The sequence below is a fragment of the Protobothrops mucrosquamatus genome, unplaced genomic scaffold (genome assembly GCF_001527695.2).
Source record: "Protobothrops mucrosquamatus isolate PMUCROS unplaced genomic scaffold, P.Mucros_1.0 scaffold6, whole genome shotgun sequence".
Lineage (NCBI taxonomy): Eukaryota > Metazoa > Chordata > Lepidosauria > Squamata > Viperidae > Protobothrops > Protobothrops mucrosquamatus.
Window position 1 is genome coordinate 1,952,998 of NW_015386393.1, and position 21,867 is coordinate 1,974,864.

The 21,867-nt window shown below is 44.3% G+C and overlaps 1 protein-coding gene across 1 annotated transcript in view; it reads right to left on the reverse strand.

Annotated features, from left to right (window-relative positions):
- Positions 1-21,867, reverse strand: part of MAST3 (microtubule associated serine/threonine kinase 3) — a 43,894-nt gene that overhangs the window by 10,926 nt on the left and 11,101 nt on the right. The window contains exons 5-19 of the mRNA XM_015810046.1: positions 20,520-20,598; positions 19,528-19,688; positions 14,132-14,207; positions 12,995-13,204; positions 12,800-12,901; positions 10,283-10,415; positions 9,660-9,730; positions 8,355-8,434; positions 7,405-7,613; positions 5,973-6,111; positions 5,250-5,382; positions 4,844-5,009; positions 2,086-2,187; positions 1,460-1,582; positions 998-1,107 (exon numbers count right to left, since the gene is read on the reverse strand). Of these exons, the coding sequence (XP_015665532.1) occupies positions 998-1,107; positions 1,460-1,582; positions 2,086-2,187; positions 4,844-5,009; positions 5,250-5,382; positions 5,973-6,111; positions 7,405-7,613; positions 8,355-8,434; positions 9,660-9,730; positions 10,283-10,415; positions 12,800-12,901; positions 12,995-13,204; positions 14,132-14,207; positions 19,528-19,688; positions 20,520-20,598 (1,894 nt within the window). The remainder of the gene's footprint in view (positions 1-997; positions 1,108-1,459; positions 1,583-2,085; positions 2,188-4,843; positions 5,010-5,249; positions 5,383-5,972; positions 6,112-7,404; positions 7,614-8,354; positions 8,435-9,659; positions 9,731-10,282; positions 10,416-12,799; positions 12,902-12,994; positions 13,205-14,131; positions 14,208-19,527; positions 19,689-20,519; positions 20,599-21,867) is intronic.

The window sequence follows — 21,867 nt, forward strand, 5'->3', positions numbered from 1 at the left end:
TTGTGGGTGCTCCAATACTTAATATTAATATTAATATTAATATTAATAATAATAATATTAATAATAATAATATTAATAATAATAATAATAATAATAATAATAATAATAATAATAAGAAGAAGAAGAAGAAGAAGAAGAAGAAGAAGAAGAAGAAGAAGAAGAAGAAGAAGAAGAAGAAGAAGAAGAAGAAGAAGAAGAAGAAAGTTGGAAGGGACCTTGGAGGTCATCTAGTCCAACCCCCTGCTCAGGCAGGAAACCCTATACCATTTCAGACAAATGGCTGTCCAGTCTCTTCTTAAAAACCTCCAGTGTTGGAGCATTCACAGCTTCTGGAGGCAGGTTGTTCCACAGGTTAATTGTTCTAATTGTCAGGAAGTTTCTTAGTTCTAGGTTGCTTCTCTCTTTGGTTAGTTTCCATCCGTTGCTCCTTGTCCTGCCTTCAGGTGCTTTGGAGAATAGCTTGACTCCCTCTTTTTTGTGGCAGCCCCTGAGATATTCGAACACTGCTATCATGTCCCCCCTCGTCCTTCTCTTCATTAAACTAGACACATCCAATTCCAGCAACCGTTCCTTATATGTTTTAGCCTCCAGTCCCCTGATCATCTTTGTTGCTCTTCTCTGTACTCTTTCTAGAGTCTCAACATCTTTTTTACATCATGGTGACCAAAACTGGATGCAGTATTCCAAGTGTGGCCTTACCAAGGCATTGTAAAATTAATACTTCACGTGATCTTTAAAACTTGAAGTTTTAGAGAAGAGATTGGACAATCATTTGTCTGAAATGATATAGGGTTTCCTGCTTGAGCAGGGGGTTGGATTAGAAGACCTCCAAGGTCCCACCCAACTCTGTTATTCAGTGCTTAAAAATAGTTTTGCAATCAACGAGAATATCACCCAAACTTCCTCCTTCTCTGTGCAGTTCAAGTAACCCCCATATTCACCAGCAACGTAGCCAGAGATTTTCTGGCAAGCCTCCCCAAAGCAGCCCCTTCCCAACCTTGCTGAAACGATGGGAGCAGGAAGAAAACTGACGAATCTCCGCACAGGATTCCTCATCCTGGGTTTTCTCATCATCAGAACCCAAATGCCGATAGCGCTCGGAGCGAGCTGAAGGAAAGACAAGGTTGAGGAAAAAGAATTCAGATCTCTACCAAAGTTGGCCTCCTTAGGAACTGCTATAGGCGTATGGTGGCCTTCCTCAAATCCATAGTTTCTAGGGGCATTGGGGCTCTACCCAGAGTCCACAAGTCTTAAACTTGCCAAGGCTGAGGACCCCTGATCTAGAGAGCACCAAGTTGTAGAAGACTGATATAAGCAGTGGAATAGTCCCAAGGGCAGCCCCCCATCCCAATCCTTCAGGATACCTTTAAGGGGCCCTTCTAGGATTCAGGGTTGCAACTCTGTCATCCAACCAGTACAGCCCTCCCCATCCTTTCTCTCTTCATTTGGGGGGCCTTACTGTCAAAGTAACTGGTGTCATCTTCGGCCTCCAGTTGGGGGATAAACTCAGCTTTCTGCCGCAACAGACCATTCCAATCCAGATGGTGGAAAAAGGGATGGTGCTTCACCTCATGAGCGCCTCCTAGAGGTTGAGATGGGAAAGGGAAAAAAATCCCTCCACTGAGAGCTGATCACTGGGTAACCACAACATCTCAACTTGCACCATAGCTTCAAGTCCAGGTGGTCCTTGACTTACAACTACAACCCAGACCAGAATTTCTAAGGTGGTTATTAAGTGGGTCATGCCTGTTGACATGACCTTGGCTGCTAAGCGAATCACTGTAATTGTTAGGTGAATCATGTGCTTGTTAAGCGAATCCGGCTTCTTCCATTGACTTTGCCTGTCAAGAGACAGCCAGAAAAGTTGCAAAAGGGGATCACATGACCCCAGGATGCTACAAACATCGTAACTACGTGCAGGTTGCAAAGTGCCCAAATTTTGACTGTGGGAATGCTGCAGCGGTTGTAAGTATGAGGACTATTTTTTTCAGTGTCGTTCTAACTTCAAGTGGCTGCTAAATGACTCACATCGTTATGTCAGTGACTATCTGTCAAGGATTACTTGCACTGATGCGGTTGTGATACCTGTGCCCAGCCGCTCCAGTGGGCAGTGATGCAGGAGTTGTGTGATCAAATCTTGGGCGTCAGCAGGAAGAGCTTCATCCCCCTCGGGCCAAATGATTTCGTCTGAAATTAAGGAAAACCAAAGCAGTTTTGGAGGGGGCTTCTTGCTGCCATACGTTCCCTACCCCAAAACTTTTCAAAAACTTTGAGGGGACAAGGAAATGGGATAGAGCTATTGGAGAAAGTCAAGGAAGAAAAACCAAATGTACAGATATAGTATAGGGGGTACCTTGCTCAATAGTAGTAACTGTGAGAGGGACCTCGGAGTCCTAGTGGACAATCACTTAAATATGAGCCAGCAATGTGCTGCAGCTGCCCAAAAGGCCAACACAGTGCTAGGCTGCATTAACAGAGGGATAGAATCAAGATCACATGAAGTATTAATACCACTCTACAATGCCTTGGTAAGGCCACACTTGGAATACTGCATCCAGTTTTGGTCACCACGATGTAAAAAAGATGTTGAGACTCTAGAAAGAATACAGAGAAGAGCAACAAAGATGATCAGGGGACTGGAGGCTAAAACATATAAGTTGCTGGAATTGGGTATGTCTAGTTTAATGAAAAGAAGGATGAGGGGGGACAGGATAGCAGTGTTCCAATATCTCAGGGGCTGCCACAAAGAAGAGGGACTCAAGCTATTTTCCAAAGCGCCTGAAGGCAGGACGAGAAGCAACGGATGGAAACTAATCAAGGAGAGAAGCAACCTAGAACTAAGGAGAAAATTTCTGACAGTTAGAACAATTAACCGGTGGAACAACCTGCCTCTAGAAGTGGTGAATGCTCCAACACTGGAAGTTTTTAAGAAGAGACTGGACAGCCATCTATCTGCAATGGTATAGGGTTTCCTGCCTGAGCAGGGGGTTGGACCAGATGATCTGGTCCAAGGTCCCTTCCAACTTTATTATTATTATTATTATTATTATTATTATTATTATTATTATTATTATTATTATTATTATTATTATTATAAAACTGTCTTCAAAGTTTTTATTGTGTGGCCCGAGTGGAACCTCCCTGCATGGAGGCAGAAAGATCAACATCACGTAAGGGAAACTCCTGTTTGGACAACCTTTCCGCCCTTAATGTCCCTCTTCTCAGAATTTAGCTTGCCTTGGGAGTGTGATGGGGAGAGTGCTCTTTTTTGGTAGATGTAAGGTTGGAAGAGCACGAGGATGAGAATACACTTTCCCTCACAGGTGAGTTCTGAGAACTGAAAAAGCTTCCTAGAGGAGAAGTAAAACATCTTCAAGGAAAAACAAAGTCCAGATGCCTTTTTTTAAAAAAAAAGCATCTTTGGGACAACCATGACCTGGATCTCCATAGACAGATACATAAAAGTTCCACTCTTAATTCTTAGCCTAGCATAAACATATCTAGTAAAATTTTAGGAATAATGAGCGCAGAGTAAATTTTACTCTTACTTTTCTTGAGATCAACCACGTTAGTCAGAAATTCAGGAGATTCCTGAATAAATCTACTTAAGGTCTGACTCTGAAAATGTCAGACATTTGATTTTTACCAACACAGGAGAATATTTCTAACTCAGGGTTGAAATGAGGGGTCCTTAGTGCTCTGTGAATTTGGTTAGGGTTTTTTTTTGCAGGTGTTTCATTTCCCAAACTAGGTACCATCATCAGTGCTAGTAAGGAGTAGAGTTTGCTCTGTTTATATGTTACTGGCTTGCCCAGTCGGTATCAGTAGGAGTGTCCTTGGTGGTTGTTTGTTTGGGCTGTTTACTATTAGCTTGTTGCTTGATTGGGGTATTGTTTATTTCTTGATTGTTGGTCTGATGTTAATCTTGGAGTTAATTTATGCTCATCTGGGTGTTGATTGTTGGTGGGGAGGTGTTTTGGTCTTTTTTGTTCCCTTTTTGGTTTGCTGATTGTCTCTTTTGCACAATATGTAGATATTGTTTATGTCTGTATGTCTATTGAAAGCTAATTTGTCAGAGTGCCAGGCTTCTAGAAGAAATTCTCTAGCACTAAGTCCAAAAACACCTTTCACAAGTCCTTGCGAAAAAAATGATACAGGGATGCTATTTGCACAGTTGGGTAAGAACACCAGAGTTCTGACTTCCTGCTTCATTGAGCTCTTGGCATGTTTGGGGAAATCCTGTTTGTGAGAGAAAGACAATTCCTTCATCACTCTTCTCAACTCCCAGAGTTCCATTTTTTATAATGGAAATGGAGACGAAGCTCAGTTATCAGCCTCTCCCCTGTTCCCTCATCACTACTGTGATTGATGGAAACTTTCACACCAGTGGTGAGGCTTAAAATCTTCACATATTCTGAAGGTGCCTAACCAGGACCTTGCTATGCAGCAGTGTGTCAGAAGACAGCCAGAAAGGGGGTGGGGGTGGAGGAGGGTCAGCAAAGTGGCAAATTTTACACTGGCATAATATTCTTTCCGTTCAAGGACAAGCAGAGAGCACTTCAACTCAGCCCTGAGGAAAGAGCTCTATGAAGTGGGAAGACAAACCCCTCCTCCCCCTCGGTCCTCTCCAGGAAAACATCACATGCTGAATGAAGGTCACTTTTGTCTTGCCCAGTTCACTGAGTTTATCTAGTGGATTTCTCAAAGGTTCTTTTGTTCAGCCAGGCCTCTGGGACTGGCACTGGCTTGACTTCTGCAATAAATGGGGGCCCCTTACGGCTTCATCGTTGAATTTCTCCAGCCCTGTAATTCATCTCCCTTCATTAAGGAAAAGCAAACCTACCACTTATCACTTGCCCAAAGAGTTCCTCTGGGGTGTCCCCGAAGAATGGGACGCAGCCGACCAGGAATTCGTAGAGTATGATACCCATGGCCCACCAGTCCACTGGCTTGCCATAGCCTTGGATCAGGATCACTTCTGGAGCAATATACTCAGGAGTACCACAGACCTGCAAAGAGATAGAAAACAGCATTCTGCCTGTTTCTGTGAACAAAGAGGTTTCTTCTTAGGGATGGATGGGATCACTGTCTCCCCTTTAAATCCAGAATGGGCAAAATCAAGAGAGTGAGGACTCCTTCAGATGGGTTCGTGGCTTCTGATGTTAGGAGGCACTTTCCTTTGTACCCAGCAAAACAATCTAGTAGTTTTCATTAGAAGACATGGATGCTCCTTGCCGTAAACCTCATACCTGTTTATCTACAAACTCTCGTGTGTCCTTCTCAATGTGGCCCTCATAAAGATTTGTGGTCATGTTCATCAAGCCAATCTTGGACAAGCCAAAGTCAGTCAGCTTGATGTGGCCCATAGATGTGATGAGCAAGCTGTGAAAGAAAAAAAGAAAGAAAGAAAGAAAGAAAGAAAGAAGGAAGGAAGGAAGGAAGGAAGGAAGGAAGGAAGGAAGGAAGGAAGGAAGGAAGGAAGGAAGGAAGGAAGGAAGGAAGGAAGAGAGAAAGGAAGGAAGGAAGGAAGGAAGGAAGGAAGGAAGGAAGGAAGGAAGGAAGGAAGGAAGGAAGGAAGGAAGGAAGGAAGGAAGGAAGGAAGGAAGGAAGGGAGTTTGTACCATGAAAGCAATCAACCAAATAGTTCAAAATATGTACACTTTTTGTTGTATACTGCCCAGAATCATTCACTTATAATGGGCAGCTGTATAAATTAGATAAATAAATTAACAATCTTTTTTAGCCATTTGGGACACTGGCTTCTAATTCTGAAAGTAGGATACAATGTAAGTGAATTTAGTTGTCACAAATGGGTAGGTGTTACTGCTCAGACAACCCACACAGCCAGTCAGCATTCTAGGCTATAGCAGACAAACAGATTAGAAGACGACTCCCTAACAAGAATTTTTGAAATAAATGCATCCCACCCACCTCCCTGCCATTTCACAATCTAACTTGTACCCCACCCTCACTTGTCTGGTTTGAGATCCCGGTGTACAATGCCGTAATTGTGAAGGTACTCAAGGGCAAGGACTGTCTCAGCAAAATACATCCGGGCCATGTCCACAGGCAAAGGTCCCATGTTCTTCAGCAGTGTGGCACAGTCCCCACCTAAAGGAGAAACAATGTCAGAGAGTCCATCACATGTAAAACCCCAGGGACATTTGACAAGCCCAGCTTTGATTATTTCATATCTAAACCAGGGTTGTCCAACCTTGGCAACTTTAAGACCTGTGGACTTCAACTCCCAGAATTCCCCAGCCAGCATGGGATTCTGGGAACTGAAGTCCCACAAATCTTAAGGTTGCCAAGGTTAGACATCCTTGATCTAAACTTATTTTCAACTTGCCAGGCTGACTAACTGTTTTTTAGGCATCAAGTAAGCAGATTTTATTTAATTTTGTCTTTTATGTTGTTTTTTTTAATCTCTTCACCAAAATGCTTGTTTTAATGGCACTGCTATTTATTGTCCAGGACAGCGATCCTTTAATGTTCTTAAAAAGATTCCAGTGCTTTTTAAACATCTTAAAATGGAAAACATTTTACATATGCTTTTTAAAAGCATCCTGCAGAAATCAAAGAGAAAATCTTTCACCCTCCTCCCCCTAATTTAGAAAAGCCAAAAGCGCTTCTCATCGTGCCAAATAAGCATATTTGGCAATACCTCATTCTTTTATTTAATTTTCCAAAAGGAGGTTTTTAAAGTCTCTGACTGAGATTTCTTTGGCAGAGACCACTAGGAAAACTTTTAAGATCAAGAAGCAGATTTTAGGCAAACTAAGAAGGGTTTGGGAAAGGGGGACGAAAATGCCAAGCACTTCAAAATCCCGTTTCCCAACCATGAGAAGATCCAACGCAAAGTCTAAAACACCAATGATGTTTTTGAGGCTTTGGCAGGCATCGTACAACATATTTTGCAGACTTCCTTTGGCAGCTGTTCGATAGGGAGATAAATGTTGCTTTTCAAAGTTCGCCAATCTCGGGATTCCAAACTCTGTAGCCTTTTAGGAATTTAGCACGTACAATATGAAACCGCAGAACTGTGGAATGCTCCCTGCTCTTCTGGAAATGGATATTAAATTCAAGCCAAAGCCAGATTTTGCCAGGATGAAGTTCTTTCTCTTTGAAGCAAAGGATACCAGAAACTGCCCGATACCAAGTCAAACCCCTGATATATCTACTTCAGGTCCACCTCCACTAACTGACTTCAGCAATCCATCCCTGGAAAAAAGCCTCTTCCAGGTTTTGCCACCCATGCATCCCTTGACTAAAGATGCTGCCTTAGACAGACCCAGGATTTCTTCCCTGCAGAGCAGCTGCTCTTTCAATGACCTGGAGTTCTTTGTTGTCAGGTTGCTCCACCTCCACCTGTGCAAATCAAGACGTGTCCTTCTGCAACCTCACCTTCCACGTACTCCATGACCATGCAGAGGTGACACCTGGTTTCAAAGGAGCAGAACATGCTGACCACAAAAGGGTTCTCTGCAAAGGTCAGGATGTCGCGTTCCACAAAGACTTGCTGGATCTGGTTCCGCAACACAAGGTTCTGCTTGTTAATCTTCTTGATGGCAAACCGTTGGCGAGTCTCCTTGTGCCGCACCAGGTACACAGTCCTAAAGGAACATGAGAACTATTGGGCAGTTTGGGAAGAATGGAATAGCTGATGTTTTCCACCCACTATTCCACCCACTGTTTAGCCCTCTTGGCAAATCCTTGAGGTAGAGGAGGCTGACAGATAGTGATTACTCCAGTTCTCCCTAGCTGTAACAAGGACTCAAGTACAGGTTGTCCTCACCTTACAACCATTCATTTGGCCACCATTTGAAATTACAACAGCATTGAAAAACATGGCTTACAAATGGTCCTCATCCTTAGCAACCATTGTAGCCTCCCCACAGTTGCATTATTAAAATTTGTGTGCTTGGCAACTGGCATTTATTTACGACAGTTGTAGCATCCCAGGATCATGTGATAGCCATTCGTGACCTTCCCAGTTGTCTTCCAACAAGCAAAGTGAATGGAGAAGATGGTTTCATTTAATGGCTATGTGATTCACTTAACAGCCGCAGTGATTTGTTTAGCCACAATGGCAAAAAGGTTGTAAAATCAGATGTGATGGCTCACTTAACAACTGCCTTACTTAGCAATGGAAATTCTGGTTCCAATTGTGGCTATAAGTTGAGGACTGCCTTTACATTTTTTTTTTGCACTAGATACCCTTTTAACAAAGAGGAAAGTCACCTAACCTTCTCACTAGTACAATTCTTTGTCATTTTGCTTTTTGCACAATGTTTTTCTAAGAGTTTTGGTTTTATAGGAAAAGGGGAAGAATACTACTTGCTGAGCCTACTCACCCATAAGCCCCATTGCTGATCAACTTGATAGTTTCAAAATCACTTTCACGGGGCTTCTTCCGAGTAATGTGGGTAGAAGACTGGTTCTGCAAGAGACAAGGAAAGTGAAGGGGAATATATGTTACTTGCAGTCTATAGAAAGAATGATATCTGTTGACTTATTAACAAGAATTGTTATTTGCTTTTCTGAAATAAGTAGCATGGAAGAACAAGAGTTAATTGGGAAGTCTAAAAATATCAAAGAGCTCTCATGGGGGGGGGATTAGAACCAGTTTGGGGATCAAACCCAGCTCCCCACCAGCCCTAGGAGGATGTAGGAGAAGAGCAGACAGAAGTGTGTGTGGGGGGGCAGAATTAAATGCATCATTAGTTTAGAGTCCTTGCGTTCCCACAAGTGCTCCAAATCCAACTCTCTTCTGAATCCCGCTGATTCTTATCTGGCTCCAATTCAGCGTTGAATCTTAGTTGACCAGGTTCTTGGTTATAGACTTGAATAAATTTTCTATGCTATAATGGTCCTGATTTTCTGTGCCTGACAGAGGCAGAATGATCTCAAAGAAGACCTTACTATTAATATTTCAATGAATGATTACTGAACTATTTTAAATAGTGGTGGAGAATATTTTGGAAATTGATGCCTGGCTTCACCTGGCAAGTTGAACTGGATACCCAAACGATAAGTAGATTTATTGTAGGAAAGCTGAAGAAGTGCCATGAAAGAATTCCAGTGACTAATACACATCAGATACCAGCCCTATTTATACTGAAATCAAAGTTCAAACTCCTGTGCTCTTTTTCCCCACCCACATGATAGAATGAAGTAGAAGCCACTTTGGAAGATAATTTGTGTAGCTCAGGGTGGAGACCTTGGTTTTTTTTACAGATTTTTCATTACTCAACTAGGTAATTACGTATACAAGTAGGTAAAGGGGCCAACTAGTAATCCACTTTCTTGGGTAGATTGCTTCTATGTCTCTTGTTTTGCTAACAAGAGATAAATCTAATATCATGAAGTTTGCTTGTGACAATGTGAGTCCTTAATGTTAAGCATTTTTTTAATGAGAAAAAAATAGTAAATTAACAATAAATGAAATAAAATATTAATCTTGAATACATATGGCCCTTTACAAATGTCAATCTAGAATAGTGTTTTTCAACCTTGGGAACTTTTTAACTCCCAGGATTCCCCAGGGGAATTCTTGGAGCTGATGTCTACACATCTTAAAGCTGCCCAGATTGAGAAACATACAGCTTCAGAGAAATGCCTTCCCACAGACTAGAAAGGGGAGGAGAATATAGCTTTACCTCAGAAGGTTCATCTTGCTGCTCTGGGCCTGCTGGGGAAGGGCAGTCAACTTGATCAAACTGCACAATTTCTGGGGAAGAAAGAGAAGCACAACTGAAAGCAATGACAAAAAGGACACTTGATCTGTTTCTCATCTGCCTTCCCTGCCTTTGTGCTCTTCTTTTTGATGGCCACAACAATCTTGCCTTCTCTGATTGGCAGAATTCTTTCTGTGACTTAAATAAATTGTGGGGTCCTTGGTGCTCTCTGGGGTTGGCTATTTTCTTGCAGACATTTCATTACCAAACTAGGTAACATCATCAGTGGTAGAAGGGAGCAGAGTTTGGTCTCAGTTTATATACAAGTGGGAGTGTTCTTAGTGGTTCTTTGATTAGGCTATTGTTTACATTGATTGATTGTTTGTCTGAGTTGATAGATCCTTGAAAGAGGTATTGGTCACTGCTTGATTGTTGGTCTAGTATTTAAATCAAATTAGAGATGCTGCCTGCAGCAAAGTCCAAGTCTGTGCTATTTATTTAATCCAATTTTTATATACCGCTGTGCTCCAAAACTAATTCTAAGTGATTTACATATAAATTCTGTATAGCCCTATTCAAACTAGAAAACCTCTTTTTTTCCTTACCCTCCAGAGGGTCTTTGGCTAGTCCCAGCTGACTGATAATGTAACGTGGAATGTCTGTTTTGATGCCTTGTCCCACTTTTGCATGACCTTCGGCAGCCTCCAGGAGGTGATAAAATTCCTCTGGGTCAAACTCCTGGAAGCCAGAAAAGGGAGAAGAAATGGGGAAAAATAGGAAAAAATGAGCTTTTTCACAATAAGGTTTAGCAACTTAAAAGTATTAAAAATGAATGAAATTAAACAAAAGCCTTCCTGTACAACAGGGGTGTCAAACTCAATTTCATTGAGGGCCGCATCAGCATTGCGGTTGTCCTGGGGGGGGTAGATGTGGCCAGAGTGGGCGCGGCCTACTGGGTGGGCATGGCCAGCTCTACATCGTTCACGTCAAGGGTGCCTGTGGGGGCCTGGGCAGGAGTAGGACAGATCTGAGGGTCTCTGGCAGAAGGGGGTGGGACCAGGGCAAGCGCCAAGACATGGTCCACTGGTAGAGCCTGCCGAAATCCCTCCCCGGAAGCCCATCAACCTGGATATGTGAAGTAGGTGAGGGCCATTTGCTGGCCACTTCCAGGCGATGGTCCATTTCTTCATTCCTCACAAAGGGTGACACCTCCCCAGCATGGACCCAGGGGGCAGGGCTGATGCGGCAGAGGCTGGTTCCTCGCTGTTTCCAGACAGCCTTGTGAAGCTAAGACTGAATGCGTTTCAGCACAGATGGCCACCACAAAATTGTACATTGGCTCCTGGCCGGCCTAGGCCGGGGCCAAGGCAGCGGGGGCCACATGAAACCACGTCCCTCACTGTTTCCAGGATGGCTTCGCGGGCCACATGAAACCACGTCGCGGGCCGCATCCGGCCCCCGGGCCTTGTGTCTGACATGTCTGCTGTACAACAATCCAAACACTATGGAAATGAGTGGGCCTAAAATAAATCACCAGAGTTCTTCTTCTCTGCCTGGACCTCTCACATTTAGGGACTGTTAGTGTAGCAATCCAGGGTGGCTCCTTTTCATGAAACCCAATAAATTGTGAAATCTAGTCTGTAATAATGTTGTGCACTCTGAGAAGACCAAAAATATTTTTTCTCTTGCACTCAGTTCTGGGATGCACAGCCAAGCAGGAACAGTGCCACAGTACAGGAAGCAACAGCTTCCTTGGCTCAGAAATTAGAAGACAAAAGCTTATCTATAAATACCAAAGATTAAAGTTTCCCTCTCTCTGCTGCATAAACCCTGCCTACAACCATCACTCATCTCAACTCTGAGCCATCTGGAAAACTCAAGCTAACGTCTCCTGGTGCCATCATGAAAAACGGAGGTATTTTCAGTTCCAAGAAAGCTTCCTTTCCCATATTTCAGACTGTTTGTAATTATGTATTGGCCCCAATGACTTCTCACCAAGGATCCATCTTGCACACATTGTCTTGCAAACATTGCCAGCAGCAAAAAGCGTCCCAAAAGTAGACATGAGGGCTTCGTTAGCTATTATTGTTAATAGCCAGTGAGAGCCTCTCCATCTCAGTGTGTATGTTTCATCTTTTTTACTAAAAAAAAAAAGTTAAAACAAAAGTGCAGGCTGGATCAAACTAAGATAATGCATCTACTGTAAATTTAGCACTGTTTTTAAGGATAGTTAGCCAGAGAATGTTAATTCAGGAAGGCTAAGCAGTGCTCAAAATTTAAATTTTAGAAAAATGGCTGGAACCAGGCATGTTTAATTTTAGCTCAGTTTCAGAAGGCTCCAGGAACTGTTTAAGGGACATGCTGGCAGCAGAGGGGGGGGCTGCATTCTCAAACTGTGAAATAGATCTATCAAGTCGCCATGAAGTCTACATGGATCTTCCAGCTTCATAGTAACAAATCATGGTTGCAGTAAGAGAAGACTTGCTTCTTACTCTTCCAGGGTAGGGCTGTGCAAACTTGGCAACTTTAAGACTTCAGCTCCCAGAATTCCCCAGCAAACATGGCTGGCTGAGGAATTCTGAAAGTGGAAATCCACAAGTCTTAAAGTTAATGAGTTTGGAGACCCCTGTTCTAGGGGGATCTGGCTGGCCATTGTAAAGTGATCGATTACACAGATCTTCAATCTGAACCACAAGGACCAAGAGGAAGCTTCAGTTCACATTCACTCTAGGCCAGGGGTAGGCAACCTTGGCTCTTTTATGACTCGTGGACTTCAACTCCCAGAATTCCTGAGCCAGCATGGCTCAGCTTGGAAACCTCTCCCTTTCCCCTCAGCATGGCTGGCTCAGGAATTCTGGGAGTTGAAGTCCACAAGTCATAAAAGAGCCAAGGTTGCCTACCCCTGCTCTAGGCCTTACCATTTGGTTTACAGCTCAAGCCATTCAGGCAGCTACATCTACTGTTCCACACAGAGCTTGGGGAGCTACATGAGAGCTTCAGAAGAAAAATGATCTCTCAAGAAGTGTTCTTGCTCCAAATTATGACGGTGATCCTGCAACCCTTTGTCCCTTTCCAGCCAGCTTATTACCTGAGCATAGCAGATAAGTCAGCTCCATCCTTACCAAGCACTCCAGCAGCCGAGCTGGCCGGGAAATGATGATCAGTAATTTGCGGACCAGCTGTTCAATGAAGTGCAGCTCCTCACTCTCCGAGCGCTCCTGAGCCTGGCAAAGAGCATGATGAAGAACTCATGAGCACTATTGAAAAAGGCTCCCTAGAGAAGTCTGGGTCAGTGGGGAAACAAAAGAGATACTCACATCTCTTAGCATTTTCTCCAGCTTCTCCTGCAGTTCAATGAAGTAGCGGGAGGTAATGAGAGCCCCTTGGGACTTGTTGAGACAGTCACGGGCCAGTTCAATGATCTGGTGGTGGATGAATCCCAGTACACCATCAGCCAAAGGCAGAATGCTACTGGGTGAGAAAGCAGCAATTGTCTCTGCCAGGCGCTCTTCCATCTGGGCAGTAGCCTTTGAAAGGAGGGAAAAGAGGGAAAAAAGCAGAGAGTGACTGTGCGATCCAGAAGCTTCAGCTGGGCTCGACATATACCAGTGACGGCGAACCTTTTAGAGACCGAGTGCCCAAACTGCAACCCAAAACCCACTTATGCATCGTCGGGTGTCGGGTGGGTATGGCCTATTGGGTGGCCGTGGCTACGGTGGTAATGGCAGACTGAGTGGGACTAAAAAGTTTAATCAATCAATTTCAACTTTGCAAGATCTTTTTTTTCCACCGCAAGAAGTTGAAATTGACTGATTGATTGAACCTTCTTTTTTTTTGCACACAGCGGCAGAGGCCTAAAGCAAAAAGGTTTTATAAAACCCAGCTGAAGCCTAGGACTGGGGCAACGGCACGTGTGCCCACAGAGAGGGCTCTGAGTGCCGCCTCTGGCACCCGTGCCATAGGTTCGCCACCACTGACATACGATTTTCAATGTTAAGATGACCCCGTCTCAGAAGAACTAAAAGGCTCATGATTCAATCTCGGCTCCATCTTTTATTTTTACTGCATCCTTCCAACATTCATGCAAGCTACTTGTGAAAATAAACACGAACTGCAAGAGAAGGGAACGAAGCGCCGAGCGATTTCTTCTGAAATGTTTCGCCGCCGGAGGCACCGAAACAGTGAAATGTCTTTTGTTTGGACGGTTTTCATTCACCTTTCTACAAAACTCCAACACAGGAAAAGCGACGAAAGCCACAGAAGCACAGTACTGTGACTATTGTACCCGATGCTTTTTAAATATAATTAAATATAATTTACTTCCTTTCAGCGCCATAGGATGAGGAGCCACAGTGCTGGGTCTAGATTTTAGTAAGGTTTACAGATTATACTCAACTAACCCTATGAGTCTATGGTTCATTCATTCTAATGCTCAGTTCTTAACAGAGTCTTACCTTTGGGAATCTCTCCTTGTATACATGATTCATCATTACCACCTCATTGTCAAAGGTTCCAGTTGTTCGCCCAGGGCTGTGAAAAGAAGAGGCAACTGCTGAGGACATATACTAAGAACTCAAGCAAGGCAAGAATCGGGAAGCAGAAGAGAGCTTTAGTAATGCTCAAGATTTCACATTTACCCAAGATTTCTTGCTTTACCCATGGTTCTTATCCTTCTGAACGTGTCAGAGCTGCAGACTGACAATAAACTAGCTAATAAGTCAGAGAATCTTTATGTAGTGACTAGCTTAAGTTCTTCTTAAACCTTTGAAATCAGGAGGAAGAGAAAACAGTGTTACCTGATTTTGTTTCCTTCTTCCCTAAAATGCACCCCAATGGCTCAGCATTGGAATCTGGCCAAGCCATGACTAAAAAAGAATCCAAGGCTGATTCTTCCAAAGGGACGTGATTTACAGTTGTTCAAACAGCAGAGTTGCTGTTAATTAAAGAAGTCAGTTGTGGATTGTAAGAAGCACAAGGGAAATTAGTTCTGCATGAGAAACATCCCTGGTTCAATCTCTGGTAAAATAAAGCAGGCAAGGTGAGAACCAGCCGTGTTCAGGGCACAGATGCCCATCATATAATAGTACCACTCAGCTTCAAGGCTACCAAAACACTATGACATTACATAAGAATTTCAGCAGCTACTGGGTATCAGGCCGTACGGGTCTGGATGGGGAGAAACAGACTCAGGCTCAACCCTTCCAAGACCGAGTGGCTGTGGTTGCCGGCGCCTCGGCATAGTCAGCTGACGCCATCGCTGACTATAGGGGGTGAAACCCTGGCCCCCTCAGAGAGGGCGCGCAACTTGGGAGTCCTCCTGGATCCACGGCTGACATTAGATGACCATTTGTCNGGGGCGTTTTATCAGGTTCGCCTGATTTACCAGTTGCGACCTTTTCTGGACCGGGACGCTTTGCGCACAGTCACTCATGCTCTCGTCACCTCCCGCCTGGACTATTGTAATGCGCTCTACATGGGGCTCCCTTTGAGGAGCACCCGGAGGCTTCAACTGGTCCAGAATGCGGCCGCGCGGGCGGTGTTGGGAGGGACTCATCGCTCCCATGTAACACCGCTGCTGCGCGAGTTGCACTGGTTGCCAGTGGCCTTCCGGGTGCGCTTTAAGGTGTTAGTTACCACCTTTAAAGCGCTCCATGGCATAGGACCTGGTTATCTCCGAGACCGCCTTCTGCCGCAGATTCCTTCCCACAGACCGGTACGCTCCCACAGAGTGGGCCTCCTCAGGGTGCCGTCGGCCAGGCAGTGTCGGCTGGCGACGCCCAGGGGGAGGGCCTTCTCTGTGGGTGCCCCCGCCCTCTGGAACGAGCTACCCCCCGAGATCCGGATAATTCCGGATCTCCTTACTTTCCGCCGCGCCCTCAAGACATGGCTTTTCCAACAAGCTGGCCTGGCCTAGGGAGGATTTTAAATCGGGTTCATTTTTAGAATAACACAACTCTGAAATATTTATTCTTAATTGGTTTTATTGGGTGGGGACTGTATGTTTCTGTTTTTAAATATGTTGTGAGCCGCCCTGAGTCCCCGTTGGGAGAAGGGCGGGATATAAATCAAAAATAAAGTAAAGTAAAGTAAGAGGCAATTAGCACCGTGGACAGAGGGGTCTGCTGTGCCCTTTTGAGGCCTGCTTGTTCACATTTGGTGGCCAGAAAACTAAATGTTAGAGCTTTGGTTAACCCTTGTCTCCCCTACGGGTGTGAATCCTATACTCTGTACTGTCCACAGATGACACGAGAAATTTCACACACACACACTTCTGCCCCATCCTTGGCATTTGTTGGCAAGTCATCCCTAACTTGGGGGTCTTGGATCACATGGTGACCACCACCCTCGAGTCCCCGATTATTGGCACCTAGATGAGATGGATGGGAAGCATCGTCAGGATGGACGACCGCTGTGTGCCTTGCCACTTGCTCTATAGCAGGGGTAGTCAACCTTGGTTGCTTGAAGTGGTTTGTACTTAAGCTTCCAATGGTGGCTGGGCACATATTCAGGTGGCCAAGGTTAAGAAATACTACTCCAGTGGGTAGTGGGAAGAGACCAGAAGGTCAGTCACACAAGCGCTACAAAGACACTGAAAAAAAATCGTATGCTACCATCACATTGAAGCTGCAACTGACAGTATCTGCTGGTGAGCCCTGAATGATGAAGCCTCTGCTGACTTTCAAGACAGACCCCACCAAAAACCAGGAGAAAAACGGTAAGTGGTGTGACTGAATCACCCGCCGTTACTACAACATTGTCCCCATTGGGCTACACCGCGAAGAATGGTTGCAGGAATTGGGTATGTCTAATCTAGTAAAGAGAAGGACAAAGGGTGACATGATAGCAGTGTTCCCGTACTTGAGAGGCTGCCACAAGGAAAAAGGGGGTCAACCTATTTTCCAAAACAATGAGGGCAGGAAAAGAAGCAACGGATGGAAACTAACTAACAAAGGAGAGAAGCAACCTAGAACTAAGGAGGAATTTCCTGATAGAACAATTAATGGGAAGTTGTGGGTGCTCCATCCCTGGAGGTTTTTAAGAAGAGGCTGGACATGGTATAAGATCTGCTTGAGCAGGGGACTGGACTAGAAGACCTTCGAGGTCCCTTCCAACTCTTATTCTGTTACTTGAGACTGACTGCAGAGTCAGTTTGTTGTTGTGGGTGACAGCCTAGAACCCAGGAGACAGTGATTTCTAGACACACCGTAGGCATGAAACCAGCTGAGTGACTGCGGATGTCTACTGTGGGGACCCCCACCCCTACTACAATTATCAGACTCTTCAGATGATATGGCCAACAGCTGCTAGGTGGCATCTCTCATATATTGTCCGAGAAAGTGTCCCAGTAAAAAGCCAGATTGAAAGCATGATCCGGAGATTGCCAGCAAGAAGGCCAGGAACCCTTCCAGATAGCTCTGGATTAGGTTGGTGCAATGAGAAGGGCCCAATTTGCTACCAAGGAGCACTTTGCAATTGGACAATAAAGGATTAGTATTTTCCCACCAATCTGGTTAATGGAAGGTGAAAGGAGATGGCAAAGAAGTGTCTGTGTGTGTGTGTGTGTAGATATGTACATGTGCATGCTTGTAATTTTAACCTGAAGGCCCAGGAAGAAAAAAGAGATGGACGAAGAATTGTGTATATCTTTGACCCATAATGCAACCCACACAAGACAAATCGTAAACTTTCCCCAATTATTTGGTTTTGCATCATTAACTACAGTTCATCATTCAAACTTGCGGTTTGTTCTGGAATGTGGCATGGAAATCCTTTCCCCGTTTTCGCCTCTTTCATGAGGACCGAGGTCCAGAATTTTCAGACACAAGAATCCATGACCAGGGGTAGCTTCTACCCTTGCATGGTAGCTGCATGTGTGAACCTGTGTGTTGTGTTTCGGCTGAGTGGGAAAGGAGGCTCCAGAACAGCTTTGAAGGTGCCTGTCCAAGGTCCATGGGTGTCCCAAAAGGGAGTGAAGGCCAAGCAAGATAGTCCAGTTCAGAGGGTGCCGTGGACGATGGGAGGACAGGCCTCTGGGAGGATGCAGTGGGCCTGGTGCTCTACGAAACCTGCTGGGCACTGGCAACCTGGCACACAGGGCTTAAAGCAGTGGGACTCCAGCACCCCCAGGGGTATAGCGTGGTTGAAGCAGGTCTTGGGGCAGGGGGGTCCACACTCATCGAAGATGTAGCCCCGCTCTTGGGGACAGCCCACCGCTGTGAAGAAATAGAGAGGTGGGGGATTAGTAGCAGGAAGGAGGGAGAGGCCAGGTGGGATAGGACTGTACCACTCCAGAGAGAGGCAGGGTGTACCACGTACTCCGTGAAGTTTGAGATAAGACTAGGGCAGGGCCAGACTCAGGGAGGGAGGAAGGAAGGAAGGAAGGAAGGAAGGAAGGAAGGAAGGAAGGAAGGAAGGAAGGAAGGAAGGAAAAATGAAACCCCACTCCTGTCTAGCATTGATGATATTACCTAGTTGGGGAATGAAATGTCTGCAAGAAAACAACCAAGCTCAGCACCAAGAGACCCTACAACCCTCCTCTTCTTCCTCCCTCTCCTCCACAAACACTCCTGTCTAGCACTGATGNTTTCCAACAAGCTGGCCTGGCCTAGGGAGGATTTTAAATCGGGTTCATTTTTTAGAATATTTTAAATAACACAACTCTGAAATATTTATTCTTAATTGGTTTTATTGGGTGGGGACTGTATGTTTCTGTTTTTAAATATGTTGTGAGCCGCCCTGAGTCCCCGTTGGGAGAAGGGCGGGATATAAATCAAAAATAAAGTTAAATAAAGTAAATGCAAGCTGTATTTATATTGAAATCCAGGCACAAATGCTTGCCCCTGCTCTCTTTGGACAACAGTTTCTACCTATCTCTTATTTTGAGAGGAAGAGAGCCTCCAGTTTAAACACCAGAGACTGTGCCTTCTCCATTTTTGCACTAGCAGTGGGCCACCCACTCTAGGTAAGGCTTTCCTGTATTCTTGTTTAAGAGATTCTAATCTAGTGCAGCCCTGTCTGAGAGTTTTCAGCCAAGTCAAGCAGAGAGTCAAGTTATGTCATGAATTGCCCAATCAGTGATTATTGCTCAGTCTAGGTGAGGAAGCCTAACAGTGTCTCAAATTATAAAAAAAACTCTTACGAAGCAAGTGATGAAGAAGGGATTGTTCTCCTTCTGCTACACTGGAGCAGGAGAGAAAAAAGTGCACTTCAAGATAGGTTCACCTTTTTTTAAAATTCAGGATTAGAATTAAGGTGCAAAATGGATGCCTTGTAAGGGGCTAAATGAGTGAACATGTTCGCTAAGAATGGATATGTACTCCTGCATAAATTCCTTCCTGTGCAATCCGCTTTATACAGATAGTCCTCGACTTACATCCGCAACAAAGCCCAGAATTTCTGTTGTAAGTTATGATGGTCTTAAGTTGAGGCATCCATGGTCCGATTTTATTACCTTTTTTGCTGCAGTTGTAAAATGAACAGAGTGGTCGTAAAGCGAAAGGGGCAGCAGTTTAGCAAATGCCATGATTGTTAAGAGAATCAGTGCATACTTATTGGCATTTTTTGCTATAAAAATCATGTCACGTAACTATGGAACGCTGCAGCCAGCAGTAAAGATGAGCTAGTTGGCAAATGCAGACATGCGATCATGGGAAGGCGTGTGCATGTGCTGCCACTGGAACTCAGGAATCAAGTCATAAGTACCTTTTCGTACCCGTCCATTGTAACTTTGAACAGTTGCTAAGTGACCAGACATTAAGTGAGGACCATCTGTACAGCCTTGTCCTACTTTCATTAGAGGTTTCATTGTGAAGCATCTGAAGAAGAGACGCTCATCCAAAGCCAATAATACCTCAAGCTGCGGGACCGAGGACGAAAATATGGCGAGTGGCGCCCGTCTTCTCCTGGAACGCTTTCAGTGCTGCGGAAGTGCTTTGAAAGGAAGTGCAGTTCGTCAGGCGTAGGTTGGTAGGGCAGTTGGTGGAGACGCTCCTGAGAGGAGGAAGACGATGACTGGAGAGGAGAAGGAGAAAAAGATGATAGACCAGCATGAGAAGGAAGGTGAGTAACAACCCTTGTTCTGACGCACCATCATGGAATATTTTAATATCTGCAGAGGAACCAGTTGCCTCGGAATAAACAGACAGCTGGAAAAACTGAGAAAGGGGGAAATGTGGTATTTAAGAAATAAAATTTAAAAAAAACCACTTCCTTTCATAGGAAGATAAGCTCTTGCTATGTCAACTCTGGCAACTGTAGAGTTTACATACGTCTAAGCCTTGGTTTTTATGGGGCCTCTTTATCTCGACCAACAGCACTTCTGCAAGCAACTTCTAGGCCTCTCTCAATATCCTCTTAGCCTGTCAGTGTTTCTTTAAAAAGCCATTGAGAGCTTGAATTACAAGACTGAGTTCTTATTAAATTTCCCAACATTGACCAAGCAGCAGAACCAAGTTTTCCTTGGAATTACATGTTTACTTTGATGATGATAAGTTGATACATTTCTAGCAAATACTTGAGACAGCTAGTGAAACCAGAAATAAGAACAATTCAACAGCACCAACCTAAAAAATTCTAGCAAACTTGGTTAAGGAAAGTAGGTATGAAATGAATATTTCCAGGAAAATAAGATGGAAAACAGGTTATTGCTAGGTGCCATTCACCCCGTCTCTAAAGAAGGGTCTGTCTTAATGGACTTCATGTAGCTCACCATTTCTCAGTCACGGGCTTTCTATATAAGCTACAATAATTCTTAGATTTCCTAGACTAGAAAATAAAAATCTGACTCACTTTAGCACAGAATCTGCATATAATAAAATGCCAGATTTACTCCACGCTACTTACTGAAACAGTAGAGCTGGGGGTGTTGGTCCCATAGCCGGATGAGGGCAATGACGCCAGGGACCACCTTCGGCCATCAGCCCTGCAAAAACAGAGGTAAATATTATGACATCAAGTCTTGAAGAAAAGAGGGCAGCACTATCAAACTGATGAAAACAACTGGGAAAGACTAACATGACTGCTCAAATATCATCTACAATAGAGGCCCCCAACACCTGGGCTATGGACTGGTATTGGTCCGTGTCTGTTAGGAACTGGGCCGTACAGCTGGAGGTGAGTGATGGGCGAGCAAGCAAAGCTTCATCTGTATGATTATGATTATTATTTTCAGCCGGTCTCCAGCGCTAGCATCACTGCCTCGGCTCCACTTTTGATCAGCAGGCATCAGATTCTCATAGGAGTGTGGACCCTACTGTAAACTGCGCATGTGAGGGATCTATGTTGCACTTTACTCCTCCCCACCTCCGTCTGTTGAAAAATTGTCTCCCATGAAATTGGTCCCTGGTGCCAAAAAGGTTGGGGACGGCTGATCTATAACACTGGGGGAAGGAAGGGACTTTTTCCCTATACACATCAAAGCCCATCCATATATCCCCATTCTTCTCTCTTTCAAACTCAGTCAAAATGCACTGTATATTCCAGACCAAGCATAGATTTTTTGGGATGACTTTCCAAAACCCAACTCTTTATATGAATGTGGTATTTCTAACTACAAGCTCTCATCTTCTCCCCAAACTGCCAATGTAACAATGCTGGAGTAAGAGGAACCATATTCCAGCAGCACCACCACCCTTGCCCTCCAGTTCCCTGTTTTGCCTTCTCGGTAGCTTCTTTAAAAGATTTATAAAAACAAGAGAACAGGTCTTCCAGCATATTTCAGGCTGTTTGGTCTTACATACCTGGCAGACTTCCTAAGGGAACTAAAGATGGTTGCCAGGGTTAGAGAATTATGAGGTTCTATTTTGTTAGTGACTATGCTAGGAGGCTCTCTCCTTCAACCAATCCTAATTCTTTTCAGGGTTTCAATCAGTAATGTCCAGTTCTGAAGGATTCTTTTTTTGATAACTGCAAAATGTCTGTTCTCAACAGAACCCCCAACAGTAGCAACATATTGCAATCAAGAGAATCAAGATTAAAGCTTTATTTTGCTCAGCAATTAGGGAAACCAATGCAGTTTCATTTTCTTTTTATTTACTTCTGATCCAGCAGCCAAAGTTCTATCATCTGCAAACTCCAAGCCTGAAAAATTGTTCTTCTTTTAACTTGGGGCAATGGATTGTATTTAAATATACACACCATCTTTTCTCCCCCCAAAATCAAGGCGATTAGCCGAGAGCCAGACTGTCTGTTC